Source organism: Cryptotermes secundus, unplaced genomic scaffold, assembly GCF_002891405.2.
Source record: "Cryptotermes secundus unplaced genomic scaffold, Csec_1.0 scaffold356, whole genome shotgun sequence".
NCBI lineage: Eukaryota > Metazoa > Arthropoda > Insecta > Blattodea > Kalotermitidae > Cryptotermes > Cryptotermes secundus.
The window spans coordinates 189,510-211,003 of NW_019739946.1; the positions used below are offsets into that span (position 1 = coordinate 189,510).

A 21,494-nucleotide genomic window follows, 5' to 3' on the forward strand; every position below is an offset into this window, starting at 1 on the left:
CGCCAAAATGTTTTCAACTCTATGTTGTATTTGATCATCCAACTCTGACCGCATAGATCGCATTTCGGCCTTCAATTCTTCCTTGTCGGCCGTCGCATTTTCTTGGTGGGCGTCTAATTTTGTTAGGAAATCTTCTTGATGGGTTTTCATGTTGGCGTCCATTCTTGCCAGCATTTCCTCTTTGTCAGTTTTCCTATCGGCGTCTAATTTGGCCAGGAAGTCTTCTCTGTCTTTTTTCCGGTTGGCTTCCATTCTGTCTTCCATCCGCACTCGGTCGGCATCTGCTTTTACTTGGTTTGCCCCAATCTCTTTCAGCATTTCTTCCTTCTCCGCCTTCCTTCCTTCTCTTTCCTCCTAATTTCCTCCATCTCTTCCTTCTCTTTCCTCCTAATTTCCTCCATCTCTTCCTTCTCTTTCCTCCTCTCTTCCACCCTATCGGCTTTCTCTCTGGCCGCCATTTGCTCCTGAGCGAACAACAGACGTTCCATCATCTTTTCCATGTCCATGTTGTAGCAGTAAACCACTCGATGCATAATAATTCACTTATCTGTCACGTGTGTAAGTTCGTAACCATTCTGACACCAATGTAACGTGTTTCGTTACTGAATACGCCATAGAGATCGTTAATTGGTTTATTGAACAATCTACAAATATCGGCTACAATTAATTATCACAATGTTACGGGTTTCCACACCTTACAAACCCTGCAACAAAATCTTCACGTACTAATAACGCGGGAGCTATACAAATCTCCCTGAATTACACACTCCAGATATAACTGTACTACAGCACTCACTAAGTCTCGAAAGCACACAATAAGTCTTCCGCTCGCTGACTTCTTAGTTATCGCACACGCGTCTGTAACTCGAGAACTGCTGATAACACACTCGGCGACTGTCACAGTACAACTAACTGGTAGCTGCTGTGCAGTTCCCTTATATAGCCGCAGTGGTGCCTGTTGCGTGCCACGTCACAGTAGGAAGTTGATTACGGGTATGTAGTGTTGCGTGTTACGTCACCGTGGAGGGGGGGGGAGGGAGCGCTACGTTACCGCCACGCGCCTGTGGCCTGAGTTGCCACGTTGCTGCTGGGTAGGGAGGGGTTCTCCGTTGCGCAACATGTTACACTATATATACTCGTATATATATATATATATATATGCTTTTAAATAACTTGCAAAAGCTATGGCATAAAGCAAATCACATTTACTTCATGCTATAACATTTCCATTTTCCTGACTTTACAATTCCTTCGATTTAATGTTTCTCTGAGATGGTCCCTTCAAAACTGTCAAATCACAGTTTCACTGTGTTTCCGATTCAGACAAGCATTTGTCAGAAACACATTATATACAAAAAATCATACAGATATTCCACGTACCACCCACTCCTCCTGGGACTGGGGGCCATGAGAAGGGAAACAGATAACTTCTTCCTCTAATCAGTCCACCATTTCAGGACACTGTATGACAATATTAGTATTCAGATGAAAATACACTACAGTCATACACAATGAAAACAGTTACATGTGGTCAAAGCTGAAATGGCATAAAATTTTGCACACAGAGGACAAAATGAACCATCTTTCTTATATTTAATGGCATGCGCTAAATCTAAGAACTGTCACAAGAAATCTTAAATTGTATGAACTGGCATATTTTAAATTGCGAACTATATGAATGCTGAAGCACCATGTCATCAAAATAGTATATGGGGGTGTAGAGGTAAGCTCCAAGCATTCCTAGCCCCTGCAGTAAATGGAGATGAGAGGTCAGTTTTATGCTCCCACCACTTAACCCTTTTGCGCGGTCATTTAAATTCTGCTGCCGTCTCTCCGGCGGTAATATATTCAGCCGGCCATTTAAATTTTACTCGAAAATGATTTATTCATCGTTGTTCTTAAATTATATGAGACAGGAACATGAAACTTTCACTAAATTATCTTAAAAGGTGGTTTTATAACCTTACCTTATAATGTGAGCACCCGGTATCTCAGCAATGGAAGCAGTTGGTTTAGAATTTGAGCAGTGTATCGTACGCATTGAAGCATGAAACTTTCACTAAAATGATCTTAAAAGATGGTTTTATAACCTTGCCTTATAATATGAGCGCCCGGTATCTCGGCAATGGAAGCAGGTGGATTAGAATTTGAGCAGAGTATGGTACGCATTGAAGCATTCTTCTATACACAACGCTCTCACATTCATCACACCAATACTGCGTATCTCTCATTTGGCTCTTTTTTCCATAAACCAAACATCTTCTGTGCGGCTTTGCCTTCTTCCCCGTGGGGGGAATACAAGAGGAAATGTCTCTCCGTGAGTAGTATAGCTTGCCAGATTAGCTGCAGTAAATTAAACCTTTATGTTATCATAACAAGGGGTTGGTGCTTCTGCATTTCAGATTCCAAACATTTTGGCTGCCCCAGATGTCGTAGGGGTGACCACAGAATTCATGAAGTTATTCTAAGAACTGGCTGGTATGTAGTGAACGAAAGCAGAGCTTAGCTGGCTCAAAAAAATATTTATGGTCATCCCTCGAAACGACCACCAAGGTCAGTACGATAAAATGGAGTCAACTGGAGCGATAATACATGAAGGAATGAGTTCTTTTCCCTCCCCCACACACACCCGTATCGTCACAGGGGGTGACCACAGTGTTCTGCCTTAATTTGTGGCGTTTTTCTAAGAACTGGCTGCTATGTACTGTGCGAAATCAATCGATCTTGCAAGAATAAAATTTGGACATCCCTCTTCTAAGAATTCCAATTGAGTGTGTTAGTGTGGCCAGCTCAGGGCAATATGATATTATAAACACAGCGCATATCAGGTCTCTGCTGTTTATAACTTCATAGGAAAGAAAACACGCCATTCATAACAGTTTGAATGAGGAAACCGCTTCCAAGAGCAACACGATTTTGCTGCAAGACAGGCATATGTAACGATGACTTAACGCAGTTAAACTCGTGTCCCATTATATACAACTTCTGACAAGAGGCCAGCGAAAAATCTAACAATCTACAGCAAAACCATCAATTATTATGGGCGTTATAACATAGGTGTGCAGCTGGACGAAACATAGACGTCGAACCCCCGCAGACGATTTAAATACCTGACGAAACATACACGTCAAACCACGCTGAACGGTTAATACAAGGCAAAGAGTCCCTGGTAACAGTGGAGTGTGTAGGTTCCATAGCCAGTCTGGCCATGGTGGCAGAGAAAATGTTCCTGCCCTCCTGGGAATCAAACCTGGTCATCCAGTTCACTGCTACTGACTGAGATACCTCAAGATATTTCAAATTACATTTATGGAACATTTTCACCCAGAATTCCTGGGATTCTTTGGACTCTGTCCATCGTCTGGTATTCTAAAAGCTATAAAATACTGGTGACTGAGGTTAGCTCTTCCTAAGGGACCCAACAGAGTAGGTGTCTTCCCCCTTCATCTGAGGACAGAAACAGATACAGTTTCTGTGATGTTGCGTTTTTTAGTTTTTAGAATACCGGATGATGGACAAAGTCCAAAAACCCAGTAATTCTGAGTGTTATACACCACTGTCAGAACCTTTTACAATCTACATGGAATATTTTGTTGATCTGTAACACATTCTGAGTTTCTGCTTGATATTCATCATTCAAATAATGAATTTTGCGGCAAAATTGGAATTCACTTGTTTGCACCCACAGGGAGTAATACTTACCATTATTAAGTTTGTCCCAGCGCTGTTTGGCAATAGACAGTTCACTCTTCACAACTTCCTTATCTATGTCACAAGCAGCAACAAACGTTTCGCCCAGCATCCTGTGATTTTCGTATTCACCCGAATGCTTCCAGACTTCATTACGGAATGTTCCAAGTTCCTTCAGCTGTCGCTCAATATCCTTACGCTTGAAACTGGCAGGCTGCAATGTCTCTAGCTTATTTTCAGCTTGAGTCAGCCATGGCAAGAAGCTCTCTTGGGCTCGGTAGTATTTACGGCAATGTTCCTACAAACAATATACAAATTTTGTCAAAACCCGACAGCTATTTCAAATTTATATTTCATTATTTTATTCCTCTTCTGAACAAGGGGTGTCTTCTTTTATCACAGAGATATGTCTCACTGTTTAATGACCAGTAATCAAGTGATGTTCAGGACTGAATACAGGATAGACACTGAATACTTCCAGATTTTTGATTATGTGTCATTTTTAATTATCCAAGCAACTTGGACCTTCAATACCATGGACAATCAAGAGCTCACAGTATAGGGTGACCTCTAAACATCACAAGGTTCCACAATATGTAACATCATAAACTGCTCACTTCATTCATCCTGCTTAGGTCCAAACATTTCCCTCAGCACTCTGTTTTCATAGACATGTAGTGAGCATATATTTCACAACCCATACAAAGCCATAAGCTATAACCATTAAATAAAAAGTGAACTCTGTGAAATTGCTACGGTGTTATCTAAGATATTAACAAAAAATAATCTGAAAAGTTGCACATTTTTACAGAAAACTCATCATACATCACTTTCAGGACCTAAATATATGATAAATTTTGAAGTTCATACAGCGACTTGGACTGAAATTGTTGGAAATGAAATATGCTTATGGGGTAGCCTCTCAATACACAACCTCCATTCAGATTTAACAGAACTCAGCCAAAACTCATTCAAGAGAACAAGAAAAGCAGTTAAATAATAAGGATGGTTCAAAATTCTCTTTTATCTACTGAAAAGAGTTACTCCTCTGCCTAAGCACCACTACAAGAGAACACAATTGAATGGAATTCTGAGCATTCTTAACTTTCATATTTAATGGAGATGAGAGAATAGCTTCATGATCCAGCTGCTTTACCCTAGCACCAAATGGACAGAAGGCTGTGTGGATCTCTGAACCAATCTGGACATGATGATGGAGACAAATCCGTGTCCTTGCCACAGCTGAACCACAGTCATTCAACTAGCAGACTCAGCAATCTCAGGTCATTCTTGTAAACACAATTGGCTGAATTCTGCATACTCTTTTCTGCTGCATATGTACAGAAAGGTGAACAGTATTTTCTCACCATGCAGGTCTGTAGTCGAGTGTGCCTCTCAACAGTGTCTTTGCGCAATCTGTCCCACTGTTGTTGTATCTTGTCTAGGTCACGCTGCAGATTGCGGGTGTCACTACCGCCGTTACGGTGAGCTGACCGGGAAAGCATGTCATGACCCTTGTTAAGCAGCATGATCACTTCATGCTCCTTGCTCATCACATCTTTATAGATGGGCTAAAAAATAAAAGAGAAAAAAAAGGAAATTCAGAAAGTGTTAAAAGTCCTAAATCCAAAGTAATTTAAGATGTTGAGCTACTGAAGATACTCTAAAATAATACCATAACAACTGATTATGGTCATGCAGTCAAATGAGAGATGACATGAAAATTATGAATAATGATTTGTGAAAGATATTTGAGATGACGACTATAGCCTGCTACAATGTGCTATCTCAGAATTTGCAAGATAGGACTCAGGGAAATAATGAAAACTGTCAGAACATGAAGCAAAAATCTAACAACTACACCAAAACATTTGGTCAAAATTTGTTGGAACCATCTGCTGTAATTGTCAAAAGGGCTTATACCATTAATCCACAACAAGGTTTCTTTGATGATAACAGAAAATTTAAATCAAGAATTTTTTTCTGGTTTTAATTTCAAGATATGTCTCATATATGTCTTCTATTTTTAAAAAATATTGCCCCTGAATTAAGTCTAAAAGGAGTGTCTCCAACATGTTACTGTGCTTTATGATCATCAACATGAAAAAGACTACCTTACAATTATAACTTATTAAACAACCCAAATACAGTACGTTACCTCATGGTGGTCCAATTGCTGCTGCAGTACATCTCTGTGAGCAGACACCAGGAGCCGCTCTGACATGCCACCTAATTCATCCGATAGCCATCCCAGAGTTTTGGCACAGGATGCTTCAAACTGACGACCATCCCTTAAAAATGCAATAAAAAGGGTAGAATTATGGTATAAAAAGCAGGATGTTGTCACTGTAGCAAGAATTAAATAGTTTTCCTGTGGTCTACATTAACTTTTTCCGGCAAGTTTAATACTTCCAGTGGTACTCTGGTTTCAAACAAATGCACTGCAGACCAGTGTCATTGTTACATCCTAGGCAACATGCAATCATGTAGCAATATTGCACTCTTAGGAGTTCCACTATTTCCTGTATGAAGTCTTTATATCTTCCAAATTAAAATATACAGTGGGATTTGTCAGTTCTTCCAGAAATTTGAACTCTTTCAAGCTCAATATATATTAATTGTAATTCTTCAGATTTTTCCAGTATTCACAATGAGACACTGAGTAGGTTCCAGTCCCTAACATTTGTCGCACTTCAAATATTTCAGGACTATACTAAACACTGTATGATACAAATATTTCAGGACTATACTAAACACTGTATGATAAAGAGCTATTACAAAATCTCATAAAAGAATGGAAACTTTACGTGGTAGAGTCATTCATTTCGTGGACTGTGGTTTTATCGTATCATATTACAAGGTATTCACATACACTTAACACAGATCAACATCGGCCCTCAAAAGAGTTGCCGTTGGCTGCTATGCAAGTCTGGCAACGTTGATATAGCTGCCGAAAACACTGCTGAAACATATTGGCAGGAAATTCCCATATGGCGTCTCTTGTGGCAATGACGACCTTCCTTGGATGACTGAAATCTACGACCATGTAGCTTTGCTTTCAAGAGGTGAAAAAGAAAGAAATTGCATGGTGCAAGATCAGGTGAGTATGGAGGATGTGGAGGTCCAAGTTCCTCTTGGACAAGAACACAGCGATGTGCAGGGGTGTTGTCATGTAGCAACAGCCAATTCTTCCTATGCCAAACGTTTCACTAGGGGGTTTGCCTAGTTTCTGACAGAACTTGACGTCTGCCCGTTCTTCAAACTGCCACATTTTCAATTTCTGCCACTCGCCTGTAACTGCAGTTCACAACAGAGGCCGTAGTTCTGCTTACACTGTTTGCACACAACTGCCTCTTGCTGTAACGAGAGATGAACTAACAGGACATCATACTGTGCCTCAACCTATTCGCTGTAGTGAATTGCAACGACGTTTTGTAGCCAGTCCATGAAATTACTGACTTCAGTAGTATATGAACACTTGCATGCACTGCTAGCGGCCTCTGTAGTCTAGGGTTAACGTTCCCACCTCATGATTCAAGGTATGCGGGTTCAAACCCAGCGGAGGTTGTGGAATTTTTAAGGGTGGAAAAATTCAGGGAACAAGTCCTCCAGGAGGGACTTTAAGCCTTGGGTCCCGTGTCGTAGATTTATGGCACGTAAAAGATCCTCATGTCTCTAGGAGACCTCTGAGCAAAATTAGGCAAAAGTTTCCCGCCCAAGTAGTTTCAAATGCCTCTGGTAGCTGGGGAAGTATCAGGTACCACTGCCAGCCTCACTGGCTGAACGAGGCTGATAGTGAGCACCAGTATCAGAAGGGTATGGCGACTGGTAGAATATCAAAGGGGGACGTACAATAGACTATTAGTCACGGTGCATGGGGAAACCCACCCCTCTGATGATGATGATAATAATAATAATAATAATAATAATAATACATGCACTGCTATGTACATCTAGAGTGTAACTTGCACATAACTCTGTAAATATTCATCTCAGGAAATAATGTTTCAAAGAAAAGTTTAAGAAAAAAAGAAACATTCTATGCCTTGTTGTGTAACTCTTATGGATTCTGAAATTAATAAAAAGAATTTTTTGCTAAGCCTGTTTATAACTTTAGAACATTTGTATTAGAGGCCCTTGCACAAATTTGTCAAGATTTTCAAATCTGTCTGTCCCTCCGATCATCTGTCCATCTGTGGCAAAGTATCAGTGCCTAAACAAATGATGCCTTCTTCTTTCATATGGGAGATTTTCACTACAGGCTATTCATGTTTCCACCCATAGTGACCTAACACAGTCCAGTTTACCTAAGATAGTTATGGATCTTTTCATGTATACCATAACTGTTCATTAAATTTTATAAAGAGACCGCAAATCACATCCTTTTCATCTTACAGCATAGTTTCCTTCCGTATGAGTCAACTGATGAACAGTATCGAACCTCTTCTTTCTTCTTGAAATCTTTACTTTCAGTTTCTTGCCAGCTCTTTTTTCTCTTCCCAGTGTCTTTAGAATACATGGCTGAATCATCTTGTTGTGGATCATTCAACAGGTCCTTCTTCTTTAAAGTTTAATTCTGATGCCATTTTGGTGTCTTTGTCCAATCCAGCATATTTACATGGCCAAACCACTACACACTATACAGAATTCTGAATTCCAATTATTGCTCTAAATTTCATTTCTAATTTTCTCTCTTCTTGCCATTCTCTCAGTACTTCTCAAAAATGTCATATCCAATGCTCAATTTTCTTCTCTCTCTCTTTTCAAGGATCCACATTTTAGTGCCATACATTAATATCAGTTTAAAACATACTTAACATATTGTCATCTTGCACTGTTTTGGGTCATCTCTGTTCCATAATACTTCTTTTTTAATTTAACAAAATTTAGAACTGCTTTGTATTCGTCTACTGATAAATTTTTCTGAGTGAATTTCTACTTCCAAATAAGCTTAATATACTGTAAAAAACGTTGCTGGGAATTTTGTGTTGATGGTTCAAATAAATTATTTATATTTTTTACTTTGTACATTCTTCAAACAAATACATTAATGACATATGTGACTAACTTCACACCACTTAATGCAATAATTTGTTATTTCCCATTATACCTACTTTTCCCTGCTTTCTTCTCTCACTAGAAAATTTCAGTGTGGCACTGAGTGATTCTAGTTACCTCAAGAATCCTTCCATTTCAGCTTTACGGTGATCAAGCTTCTTCTGGAGAGTGTTGTACTGTCGGCCCACTGCTACCAACTTGGCTTGGATTTCTGCCCGAGAGGCTGGGTCACTCAGCACTTCACAAAGCTGTGCACCTGCTGCTTCAGCATCTGCTAGGAGTGGACGTTGACCTTCCAGCTGACGTTCCAAATTCTAAAGAAGAAAAATAAGATTTGCTTCAGTATTTGGGATAAAAGATGAAAGTAAAACTTTTAATTTGATTTGTTTCATTCTGGTCCATCACACTAACAATTACAAAGGCATTAGACGGTATTATTTTTGCCTTTGTAAAACTTTTACTGTACGATGGGGTACCCAAGCAGAGCTTTTGTAGTACTGCGTTTTGCCGCTATGAGCCCATAGAGCTAACATTCCTGAGTCGATAAGCCGACTACCGTTGCTTCAGAAGGTAAGGACTAGTTTCAGCAGAGTTTATAGTGACAACTGTTTTGTGTGATCGTCGCTTTTGCAATGGCTGAATTTCGTGAACAGCGTGCAGCGGTGAAATTCTGCTTTTTGCTTGGGAAAAGTGGAACAGAAACTCTTGAAATGTTAAAAACGGCGACGATGCTATGTGGAAAACTCAAGTGTTTGAGTGGTTTTCCCGTTTCAAAAATGGTGAAATGTCAATTGATGAAAAATCTCGTTCTGGTTGTCCTTCCACGGCCCAAACACATGAAAATGTTGAAAAAATTCGTGAAATCATCAAGGAAGATCGACGACTGACCATTGAAGAAATTGTGGAGCTGTCGGGAGTGACTTGGAGCTCAGTTCAGCGAATTTTGACAGAAGATTTGGGAATGAAAAGGGTGGCTGCGAAATTCGTGCCACGACTGCTGACTGCTGAACAAAAACAAGGTCGCGTGGAAGCATGCTGTGCTTTGAAAGAAGAGTCCCGAAATGATCAAAACTTTTTTTTTTGTTTCCTTGAATGAAAAGAGACATTAAAGGAAAGCGTTTTGCTGATGTTGTTGAGGTGAAGGAAAAAACGACGGAGGCACTGTCAAGCATCTCAAAAGATGAATTTAGACAATGTTTTGAAAAATGGAATAAAAGACTAGACAAGTGTATTAGTGTAAGTGGAGAGTACTTTGAAGGGGATTGAAGGTTTGTGCTTAAAATTTGAATAAATAAGTTTAAAAAAAAATAAGTTCGGTTTCTTTTGGGTACCCCCTCGTATTAGACTAAACAAAAGCAAGCAACTATATTCTTCAGAGTGGTATCATGAAGACATGCTTTTCATGCATGATGGCAGTGTACCATCTTGGCATATGTAATTTCATATTGTGTGTCAAGGAAACTCCAGCAGACACATGCAGACAGCAAATACTTAATGAGATAGGATGAGAAGTATAATAAGGCTCTTTAGTACAGTAGTGATTGCGAATGAAGGGAACTCAAACACAACTAACCCCATGGAACTAAGTCTTTCCAGGGATTGCAACAATCACTCAGAAATTCAAGATTTTCCCAGCATATTACAGAATCTGAAGGTTCATTACTATGATTGCAGGAGGCCACTATTGGTCCCTATCCTGAGCCAGATGAATCCAGCCTACATCCTCAAACCTTATTTTTTTCTAGATAAATCGTAAGTCCTTCCTAGTTATCTCTTTCCTTCTTGCTTTCCTATGAAACTGTACTTTCTTCTCTTCCCTTCTCTCCTCTCCTCTCCTCTCCCAATCATGCTATATGCCTTTCCTATCTCATCCTCCTCAATTTGATCATTCTAATAATATTTGGCAAGCAGTACAAATTATGAAGCGCCTCATTATACAATTTTTTCAAGCCTTCTATTATTTCATCTATCTTAGGCCAAAATATTCTCATCAGCATCCTGTTCTCCAACACCCTCAGTCTATGTCCTTCTTCAATGTGAGAGATAAAGTTTCAAAACTACAGGAGAAATTACATTCTTTAAAGGTTAATATTTTTTGGACACCTGGTAAGGGAACAAAAGATTCTAATCTGAATGGTAGCAAGCATTACCCTAATTTAGCGTGTTTTTAATATCTGCATGAATCAAATTTTGACCTGCTGGTGTCATTCCCAAATACTTTACCTATGCCATGTTTTCAAAGGATTCATTAGCTCTTGTTCGGTAATGATCTTGCTCTGTATTCTGGTGACGAGACACCAACATATACCTTGTTTTCCGTGTGCTCACTTCTAGACCATCCTCTTTACTAGCACTGATTAAGGCTCCTGTGTTTTTCTTTATGACAATGATGTTATCTCCCAACAGATTTATATCATCAGACTAGACCAGAAGCTGATATGTCCCATTCAATTCCAAAACCTACCTGGTTTTCTAGGACCTTCCTAATAGTGCATCCTAAAGCTGAAAATAAATGGCAATAAAGCCTCTCCAGACCATTCTAAATAGGAAACATATCAGACAAATGAAAAGATCTGTCTTCTAGGATATAATGCCAGCTAGTCAACTGAAAGTCAACCACATTTTGGAGGACAGTGTAACCTTTTTCAAGGTAGAAGAACAAGACAAACAAGAAACCAACAGAACACTGCTTGCTACCCAATTCACACTGGTTTCTTGCCCTTCCCATTCTTATTCTTCGACCCTGAAGATGGAGGAAACATGCTCCTATGAAACATCGGTTGACTTTCAGTGGACTACACCATGAGAATCTAAATTCTTCGTTGATGACTCTTTTATTATTTAATACATATATACACTTGTTCTACAAGCCATCTCCTGAATCTGAAATTCATGCATGAGCCTTGTCAAACACTCACTTCTATCTTCCTCAGCTGTTCTTCTGGATCCTTATCCAGCGGCAGATCATCCAGTTGGTCTGATATTCCTTGCAGTGCATCCCTAAGCCTATTGAGTCCTGCATCAAACTCCCGGCTTGTATCAGCAGCAGCTCCCAAGCTATCTGCTCGCTCTTCTAGGCGACTGAGTAGGTCAGCCCATCGTTGCAATATGGATGTAAGGCGTGCAGACAAGCGCTGAGCATCAGGTGTGTTAGGATCTAGACAAGCAAGAACAGACTCTCCCACTTGTGAGAGATGTGACAACTGTGGTTGCTGAGTACGGAACTCCTCCCTCAATACTTGCACTTGCTGCACCTGACTCTGCACCATGCGAGAATCTGATGAGATTGGACCCAGAGCTGTCATCATGCGGTCCTTTGCGCTCAACCAGCCATTCAAATTGTCATGAGTATCATGGAAATCTTTCATGTCCTCCATAAATTTGATTCTGCAAACACACACAAATAAATATGAAAAATTCCCGACTATTTCAATGCAATGAGATTCAACGTGTCAAAAAGTTCTGCACGTTCACTAATTCCTAATTAGAAACCTCACAACAAAATGGAGACCAGTAGAATACACACACACCTTCTATGTATTGTTTGCTGCAACAGGACTTTTAACTTACATACTGCAAGTATGCAAGTAGGAAAGGATTGATAAATTTATTGCAATGACATAATTTTAAGGGACTCTTGAATGTATATACACCATAGCTCACCATATATGTGTACTTCAAAAAGACGCAAAAGGCATTTTCCAGATAGTAATGACAACAGCAAGACATACCTATCCTTGCACCGGTCATGGAGGGTCTTCCAACGTGAAACAACATCTGTTAGCTCCTCTTGCAAGTTGTCAGCTCCCAGAGCCACCGGTTTGCGTCGTAACAAGTCATTCACTTGGCTCTTTGTGCTGTCCAAAAGAGACTGTTTCTCATACATATCCTCCACTATGCTCTTCATCTGCTTGGCCATCTTATCAGAGTCCTCCTTGCTGTGTGGCACAGTCTCCTTTGGAATATTCCTTTGAACCTTCTCCAGGAATTGACCAAGACTTCGAAGGTTATCCAAGTGCTTTTTCACCTCTTCACGAATACTGTCAAGCTCTGTCTGGCGATCTGAGAGACGCACTCCCAGTAAACCATAGCGGTTGTTGATTTCTGTCAGCTGCTGTTGTACTGGTGATAATTCTATAAAAGTTATATATGACACAGTCTTAGCAGATGCGCCTCAGCACAATAAAATGTGTGATGAGGATTTAAAATATTGTCACAATATAATAATACAGGATCAGTCAAAGCACACTTTGTATATATCAAAACGTTCTTGTAACAGAATAACAAGGGACCTCAACATTTTGCCATTCTGACAGTCATATGCATATGCACAAAGTGGAAGAAAGCAGACTACATTCTGCATGTGTTTATTGAATGCTGACCTCATTCAGAAGTGAGAAATTCATGTTACAGTCACATAAACATAGCGGGCTGTTATCAAACAGTAAACATTTTCTACCCAGATTTTTTTAAGTAAGCTATTCAAGTAAACTGATATATTTTTTGGATGGTTCTGTTTATTTCCTTCCCATATGTAACAGGAATGATCCTTCTCAAACAAACTCCAGAGAGAACTGTACTGAATAAAATTATACAAACATAAAACAAATATTATAGTATATTATTTCTTACTAATTCTGGCCCTTTCTTTCCATTTCAACCTTACTAAGTTTCCAAATCGAAATTTTGCATTAGGTTTCAGTCTGTATTCCAAGAACAACGGAAATATTGATGAAGGCAGGTTTCCATTGATACTCCTTGGGCAGGTTCTACTGTACCAGAAAATGAACCATGGTATTCAAAATTAACACACTCAAAAAAGGAAAGGAAAGAATAATGCCTTAGTTTAACTGGATTTATCTGTTAAGTAAGAACATACAAATTAATACTACAAGTACTTAGGTAGGCACTGAGAGAGACCAGTTTATGTTACTGCAAATTGTAAGGAACAATTCCAAGAACTTCTTCAATTTAACATTAAAAATGAATGAAACGCGAGTTAAGACAAGCTGGACTGAGAGCTACCTTCCAGATGGAAACCATCCTGAGAGGAACGGCGACTACTGAAGCCACTGGAACCACCTGGTGAAACAGGACTCTGAACAGAGAAACCACCACTACCTGACTTGGTGGGTGAAGGAGATCTGGCTTCGTGAGATGTTCGGCGCACTGTAAACAAAGGTGAAGTAAAAACATGCACTACTTTGTCACTTTTAAATATGAGTTTAAAGAAAAAGGCATAGAAATCGATCTGATTCTGCTATTTTCACAAGCACTGCTATGTTACTGGCTACAGACTGACAGAAAAGGTAATGGTCATTTTCCATAAAACACATGAAAAATTATAAAACAGAGAATCAGTCACAAGATACATGGTATTTATCTAACTGTCCTTGCTCCATATGAGTACACTGTGCCTGTAATCCCACTAACTTCCCTACAGTATCTATTATGAGCATTTTTACAAATTTTATAGCTTCTCATAACATCATGGTTCCACTGTTTGGTCAAGATCCAGCTATGAAAATTAAATATGGAGAATGAATCGGCAGAGATGGTCATGCTCAGTAACATTTAACTCACATGGACTGCTTGTGACAGAAGTTCTCTTTGTGGGGCTGTATGCAGAGCTACTACGCCTGCGTGCTGGGCTTTCTGGTCTTTCTCCCCTCAGAAGTCCATCATAAATGTTACCCAGCTCATTCACTTTGTCAATGGTAGTACCATAATCCCTGTACTCCTTCATCATTGGCTGCAAAAAAAGTTGTGGCAGTGGATGAAACAATTATATGCAGATCAAATCCATGTTCCCTTAAAAGCTAAATGTATCATTTTATTGCCAAGAAAGAACAAAATTTGAAGACATAATGGAGCAAATTCTGAAGCAAGATGCCCAACAAAATATAGGGGTATGACGCATGCGTATTCATGGACTCATGTACTCAAAGTTGCAATTACCTTCAATTGTTCTGTTTGTTTCCTGAGGGTTTCAATTTCAACAGCCACAGGTTCAAGCCGCAACACTTGAGTTTCCATGGTTGCGAGCCATTCTAACACCTGGTCACGTAATTTCTCATAGGCACCTAACTGATGAGCTCGGGCTTTACTTAACTTCTGCTTATCTTCCAGAAGAGAATTCAGATCTTTCCACTGGCCTTCCAGAGCCTGAGCACATTAATAAAAAATCAAAATAATGCAATGATTCACTATACAACAAATCTCTCCCAGACTTATCTGACAGTAATAGATCACACTGATCCTACAACAAATAAAAAGCTAAGTAATAAGAACCTCAACATAATAAAGCAACAAAAATGGGGGAAACAAAGAAGAGAAAGATATAAAAAAGTCAGTGCTAGAAACGTGATCTTTTTGAGACATTCTATATATAAACATACCTTTATTTTATCCCTGACTGGAACTGTATCTGTAACATCCTTCTTCGCAACTAGGTTCTTTCCATTCCGAACCATATCATCAAATTCCCCTTGCTTAGCATCACGTTTAGCAACAATTTCATCTATCTTAACTCCATACTCAGCAATTTCCAGTTTCAAAACATCTCGAGATTCAATAGCATCAAGCAGTTCGCAGTACCACAACTCAAACTGAACGGCAGCATTTGAGAACACAGTGAGTGCAGAATGAACTTCTTCCAGCAGTTCACCACGTTTCACTGTTCTGTCCAGCAGCTTATCAAACCTACAATAAATGTGAAAGTAATCAGGAAGAATTAGAATATGAGTAATGCACAGTGAATTGTATGCACACGCACAGATATATATATATACATTTGCAATTTTTGATAAAAATATTTCACTTCTACGTAATGATCTTTGCAACACTTTCTAACTATTCCCATTTTCAGGGACTAGTGACAATAAGATGAAATTGTCTTACTTGACAAGCAAAGCTCAACCAATTTAGTTCCTAAATGTTCCAAATACTTGAAAGAAGAAGCTGACAAGACTACAAGTTTTTGATTCTCACTAACAAAGTCCGAACAAAATTCCAATTGCCATCTTCTATGACACGCATCCCTAGACTTCTACTCTTGAGTACATCCTACATGCATATTCATTCCACCACACATAACTAAGGTGTAAATGGAAAACTCATACATGGAATGTGCAGACTGAAAACTTTTTAATGTCAAGCTTGACCAGAACAAATGATGTTTGAACATAACATTTCAAGGACCAAGTACCTGGTAGTGACATCTCGCAGCTTTGTTTCAATCTTCTTGGCAAGGCGTGCATTGCTAGCAGTAGCAACCAATTCTTGTGCTGACTGTGCTACACTCTCAACACTTGGGCGATGGCTGTCCACATCTGCCAGCAACAGGCGGTGCTCTCTGATTTGCTCCTCCAATCGCTCCTTCAGAAGACTTGCTGGCCGCATAAGTGACCTGTAAAACATGGTAACCAGTGTGTTCTTGTGTTCTTGTATAACATGCCATTATATTGTGATGTGGATGGCGCAACAGGAAGTAGGGATTACGTGAACTCTGCGGTCTCGCGAGTGATGTCACACCCTCACTCCTTCCATCATTATCAACACTTGGTAAACATCCCCCGTGGTGACGTAACAGCACTTCCCACTGTGACGTAACAAGAGGACACTGATGTAACACGAGGCAACAGGGAACGGTATAAAATGCTGGCTGAGCAGTATGTGAGCAAAGTGTGTGATTAGGAGTCACACAGTGTGGATTGTGAAGTCGCCGAGCGCAGCGGAAGTCAGTTGCAGTCTAGCATTCACCGGAGTGAATGGAAACAGGAGAAGTATTTGTGATACTGCCGATGGCAGGAGTTGGGAAACTGTGAACTGTATAAGTGTAAGAGCGAGTGGAATAAATTCGCTATATCCAAGATGGCGTAAAGTTATTTGTCGCATGACCTACCCAACACGTGACAATATTCTACCTTGTATAATTCTGAAGGTAACAATCTGAATCTATATTCTGGAGGTACCTGGTTCATATCTTGACCAGGTTACCAGATATCATAACACAATTTTTAGATTTTCTTCAACTGCTCCTAGCAAATGACACGACAGTATCTTTAACAAAGCATAACCATCACCTTTCTAATCCTTCCTTCTGTAAGCGATTACTCCTTTGTAGCAATATACTTCGCCCAATTTATAAATATGTATACATTTAATTTCTTTTATATAACTTGTAATTTACATACTTAAAATATGAATTTGAGGGAAATGCTTAAGTCATCACGTGTTATATTATGCTACAGTAGCAGTTGATGCAATGTGGCATGATGTCATATGTAAATTTATAGTCCAGGGCCTCCCCTTTGTGTTTGTAATGCGTGATGTAAGCCCCAAGAACACATAGCCAGGGACTTCACAGAGGTATTACCAATGAATGACCAATGAAAAACGCCTGTTACTGCATGATGTCATGCCTAACTGCAGTAGGGGGGTAAGGCAATTCTTTGTTCCAAGACAAACGATGCTTAGCTCCTAAACAGTAAAGATGTGTAGTCACCTTGTTTCTCAAAGGGGAACAAAGGACTGTATATAGTCCTAAGTTCAAGTGTAATGAAGATGTAATTAACCAAAGTTAAATAAAGTGTATGTGTTGTAAAGTTTGTCACAAGTTTTGTGTGCCCACCTTCGTTGAAGCCAAGGCCCACTTAATGGGCCCTGAGATAGTCTCATGTTCCCAGACTGGGGTGGCACCTAAGGTATCTACAAAGGTGAGGCTACATCGACTACCCTTCAGAGTTGCTAAAAGGTGATTCACTGTGAGCAGCTGCGACCACCTTGACCTTTCACCAGCAAACAGCTGCGGCCTACTTTACCCCACCCGTGGCGATAAAGTGCCTATGGAAGCTTCGCGGCCACACTTCATATTCATCACCTTCCCGCATTATTTGACACCAAGCAACTTCTATGCCAATGCTATCAGCTATTCACTTTATAAACAGTCACAACAAATTTTGAACTTCAGAGAATTATTATTAGTTAACTTCCTGCCTCAATCTGAGTCTCTATATGCTCAGAGAAACTTCCAGAACATGCTCTCAGTGTGATAGTAACATATGCACACCCTAACAAATGCCATAGCCTCTACCGGTTACAAGCAAGTTCACATAAATTCTCTTATAATGGCAAAGTAAATAAAATTTGCCACTGCCTATACAGTTCCAGAAAAAACAACGTATATATGTGTGTGTAACACACTTCTGTCAAAATTGTACAATGGGATATTTTGAGCACAGAGATATGATGCAGTCTGTGTTGCACTGGGATGTAACAAGTGTAATAGTCAAAGGATTACTGCTCATATTATTTAAGCATTTGTTTTTAACCAAATACTAAATACGTGAAGCAGGCATGATCCCAACAAACTAACCTGTGTACATTCAATATCAATGAAAATTAACCCTTTCACTGCTAGTATGTTAAGTAACTCTCAGTACCCACTGTGCTGAATTATTTTTGAATAAATCTTTTATAAATAATTTAAGTGCAAAGTATGAAAATTTGTGATAAAATGTAACTAATCTTACCTGACAGGAAACAGGCAGCAGAAGTTGCAAAAATGATAATTATTCAGTATTTTTCAAATGGGAAAAGTCCATTTAAATCAGGGTTGTCAAAGATGGCCAAAAAAGTACATAATTCACTATCCTAGTCTTGTCACTATGTCACATGTTGACCAAAGTCCACAATTTTATTTAAAACTATGAAGGGCATTCTATATATAATGCCTCCTATTTTTTCGCGTTAATCTGTAACATCTGAGCTGGATGTTGGTGGTGTTGTAGTAAAGGTTGAACCTTCCCACCAATGTACTGTTAGTTTGGTTGTCGTGCGACAGATAGCGACAGCAGAGCAGTCTACCAAAATGGCGTCTGACTAGAAGTGCATATGAAACACAGATGTGTTATTGAATTTCTAACTGCCAAACAAATTGCACCCACTGACATCCATCGACGCTTGCTAATTGTGTAGGGAGATGATACAGTGGATGTCAGCACAGTGAGGTGGTGCGTAGCGCATTTCAGTAGTGACGAAAGTGAAGTGCGAGACAAACCATGCCCTGGGTGTCCCTGCTCATCTGCCACACCTCACAATGAACAGCGCCTCGATCAGCTCATCCATACAGATCGGCGGATAACAATCAAGGAGCTGTGTGCACAGCCTAATATTGGCCGTAATGCATTGGAAATGATGTTGGGGAAGCTGGATTATCGCAAAGTTTGTTCCAGGTGGGTCCCGAGGATGCTTACACAGGGCCACAAAACTCATCGAATGGAAGTGTGTCAGGACCTGTTGCACGAGTTTGAGGCTGAAGGTGACAAGTTTCTGGACACCATCATCACCAGAGAGATGTGGTGTCACCACTACGAGCTGGAATCCAAAAGACAGTCCATGGAGTGGCGACATCCAGATTCTCCAAGAAAAAAGAAGTTCAAGACACAGCCATCAGCAGGGAAAGTGATGTGCATGGTCTTTTGGGATAGGCGGGATGTGATTCTTGGATTTCCTGGAGCCTGGTGAGACTGTCAATTCTGAACACTACGAGACGACGCTGACTAAGCTGAAAGCCAACATTTCCCGAGTCAGGCCAGAGAAGCAGACAACCTTTCGCTTGCAACATGATAATGCTAGACCCCACACCAGTTTGGCGACCACTGCACACATTACAAAGTTTGGCTGGACTGTCCTACCACATCCACCTTATAGCCCCGATTTAGGACCTTCAGACTACTATCTCTTTGGGCCTATGAAAGAATTTTGAATAAGGGTTTAGATTTTGAAAACTAAAAATGAATTGAAAATGGCACAATTTATAAGCCACAAGGCAACTTTCTTTGTCCACTTTACTGTTTTCTGAGGATGAGAATAATAGGCAAAGCACTGATCGACTCTATCAACTTCCCTACTCGGAAATACAAACAGGCTTCTTTACCTGTCCATGTCTCCTTTGAAAATCAACCATGCTCGAATTGTGAATTGTGGAAATCATATTCACGACATCAGTATCCTTCCAGGACTGAAGAAGAATATCCCCCTTCCTCCTGAATGGGGTTTCACCATGTTTCAGGGATTTACATTCCTCTTTCAGATCTGGAGGAAGGCCTCTGTTCACCCTAAATGTTCCACAAACACGTACTTTTCTTGAAAGTAGGTGTTCTGCAGTTGCCACACTGTTATAATAATTGTCTTGATAGACATGGTAATTTTGATCAAGATAGGGTTCCAAAATGGAAAGAATAATTTCTTTGTAATTTCTTTCCTTCACCAGAATAAAATTCTAAATTTCCAATATAGCCTGAAGTGCTTTCAGTGACTACATGAACAAGTAGGCGATACTTTGTTAAGTTTCCCAGGATTATATTTTCGCATATTGCACTACTCACTGACAGCATGCTACGTACAGCTTGACGAAATAAAGGCATTAATTTTCCTTCGCAGGGGCATACAGTTACAGCAAGGTCACGTAACTGATTAGTCAGCAAACATTCCAGAGTCTTATCACGCAGCTGCAGGCAGATACATGCAAGCTGGTTGGCGTCAGAGCGATGTATAGTGTGTTGCAATTTATCGTGTTCTAAAAACGTATTAATACGTGACCAGTCCACCACGTTTAAAAGCAAAAAATGTATTAATGCGTGAGCAGTCGGCAAAGTGTTAACTGCGTTATTATGCTCTCTGTATCTGTCGTAGTTTTCATTAAAAAAAATAGGAGGCATTATATACGGAACGCTCCTCGTATTATAGAAAGCATTGCGCACTACACAAAGCCATTTTTACTAGCCCTATGAAATACCCGTGTCACATGACTGCGGAGCGCGTGCTTCGCTGTGCAGATGCAACCTTTTACATTTCTTAAGCTAGATGGCAGAAGAATGCAGCCATTGAAATGAATTATGCTTCATTATGTTTCCAATAGATGACTCTATGCACCTGCCAAGTTTGAATAAGATTGGTGCATAGAAACCTGAGATTTGAAACTCTAAATTCGCAATATGAGTTTTGTCAATTGCAGCAAGGATGCCATGTTTTTCAGAGATCGATACATGTCGACCGCAGCAGTGTAAGGCTTAAAGTAACTTCTAAGAGAGAAGAAACTTTTCACAAACAAATGTTGAATATGTGGGGTGAATATTTTACACATAAGCTTCTACTTACTTCAGTTGGTTCTCTGTAGCATTCAGCCACTGCATTAGACTATCAAGAGCATCCTGTACACCTTGACTCTGAACAAGAGCTGTATCAAGAGCACGGCACTTATCAGCCAGTGCAGCTGAGAGCTGCTTGTACTTGTCTTCCAGTTCCAGAACAGGGGTCTCCAAAGCAGCTATCTCTCCAGGAGTCTGCTGACCTTCCAGAGACCTCACCAGTGCTACCACACTCTGCATAAAGGATGCATATTAATGATGACAGATGTTTCTGACGTCATGTAAACTCCAGTGCTTCTACTATGTTACTAATGTGAACAAATTCACATCCTCAACAGAGATTATAGAGTTATACACAAACCAAGGCCATGTTTAACATGATGCAGGATTTGAGGTTCTTACAGCAGTGATTATGTAAAGCTCTTTCTTCTGGTATATAACACCATGCAGTCTGTTAAAAGTAAAGCAGTGTTTATGAGGAACATGCTGGCTCCAATGTATGTATGTGGGAGTACACTCACCATTGACAAAAGATAAAGATATACGAAGGGGGACCCAAAAATAAGCGGAAACGACCTGTTGCGCGTGCATGCT

At 39.9% G+C, this 21,494-nt stretch overlaps 1 protein-coding gene across 2 annotated transcripts in view; it reads right to left on the bottom strand.

The window, feature by feature from the left end:
- LOC111872086 overlaps nt 1–21,494 on the bottom strand; it is a 402,164-nt gene that overhangs the window by 101,477 nt on the left and 279,193 nt on the right. For both annotated transcript variants that reach the window (XM_033754522.1, XM_033754523.1), the window contains 12 exons: nt 20,911–21,134; nt 15,956–16,156; nt 15,147–15,450; nt 14,707–14,913; nt 14,332–14,500; nt 13,774–13,917; nt 12,480–12,882; nt 11,667–12,135; nt 8,866–9,062; nt 5,849–5,981; nt 5,058–5,261; nt 3,703–3,988 (listed from right to left, as the gene is read on the bottom strand). In XM_033754522.1, the coding sequence (XP_033610413.1) occupies nt 3,703–3,988; nt 5,058–5,261; nt 5,849–5,981; nt 8,866–9,062; nt 11,667–12,135; nt 12,480–12,882; nt 13,774–13,917; nt 14,332–14,500; nt 14,707–14,913; nt 15,147–15,450; nt 15,956–16,156; nt 20,911–21,134 (2,941 nt within the window). The remainder of the gene's footprint in view (nt 1–3,702; nt 3,989–5,057; nt 5,262–5,848; nt 5,982–8,865; nt 9,063–11,666; nt 12,136–12,479; nt 12,883–13,773; nt 13,918–14,331; nt 14,501–14,706; nt 14,914–15,146; nt 15,451–15,955; nt 16,157–20,910; nt 21,135–21,494) is intronic.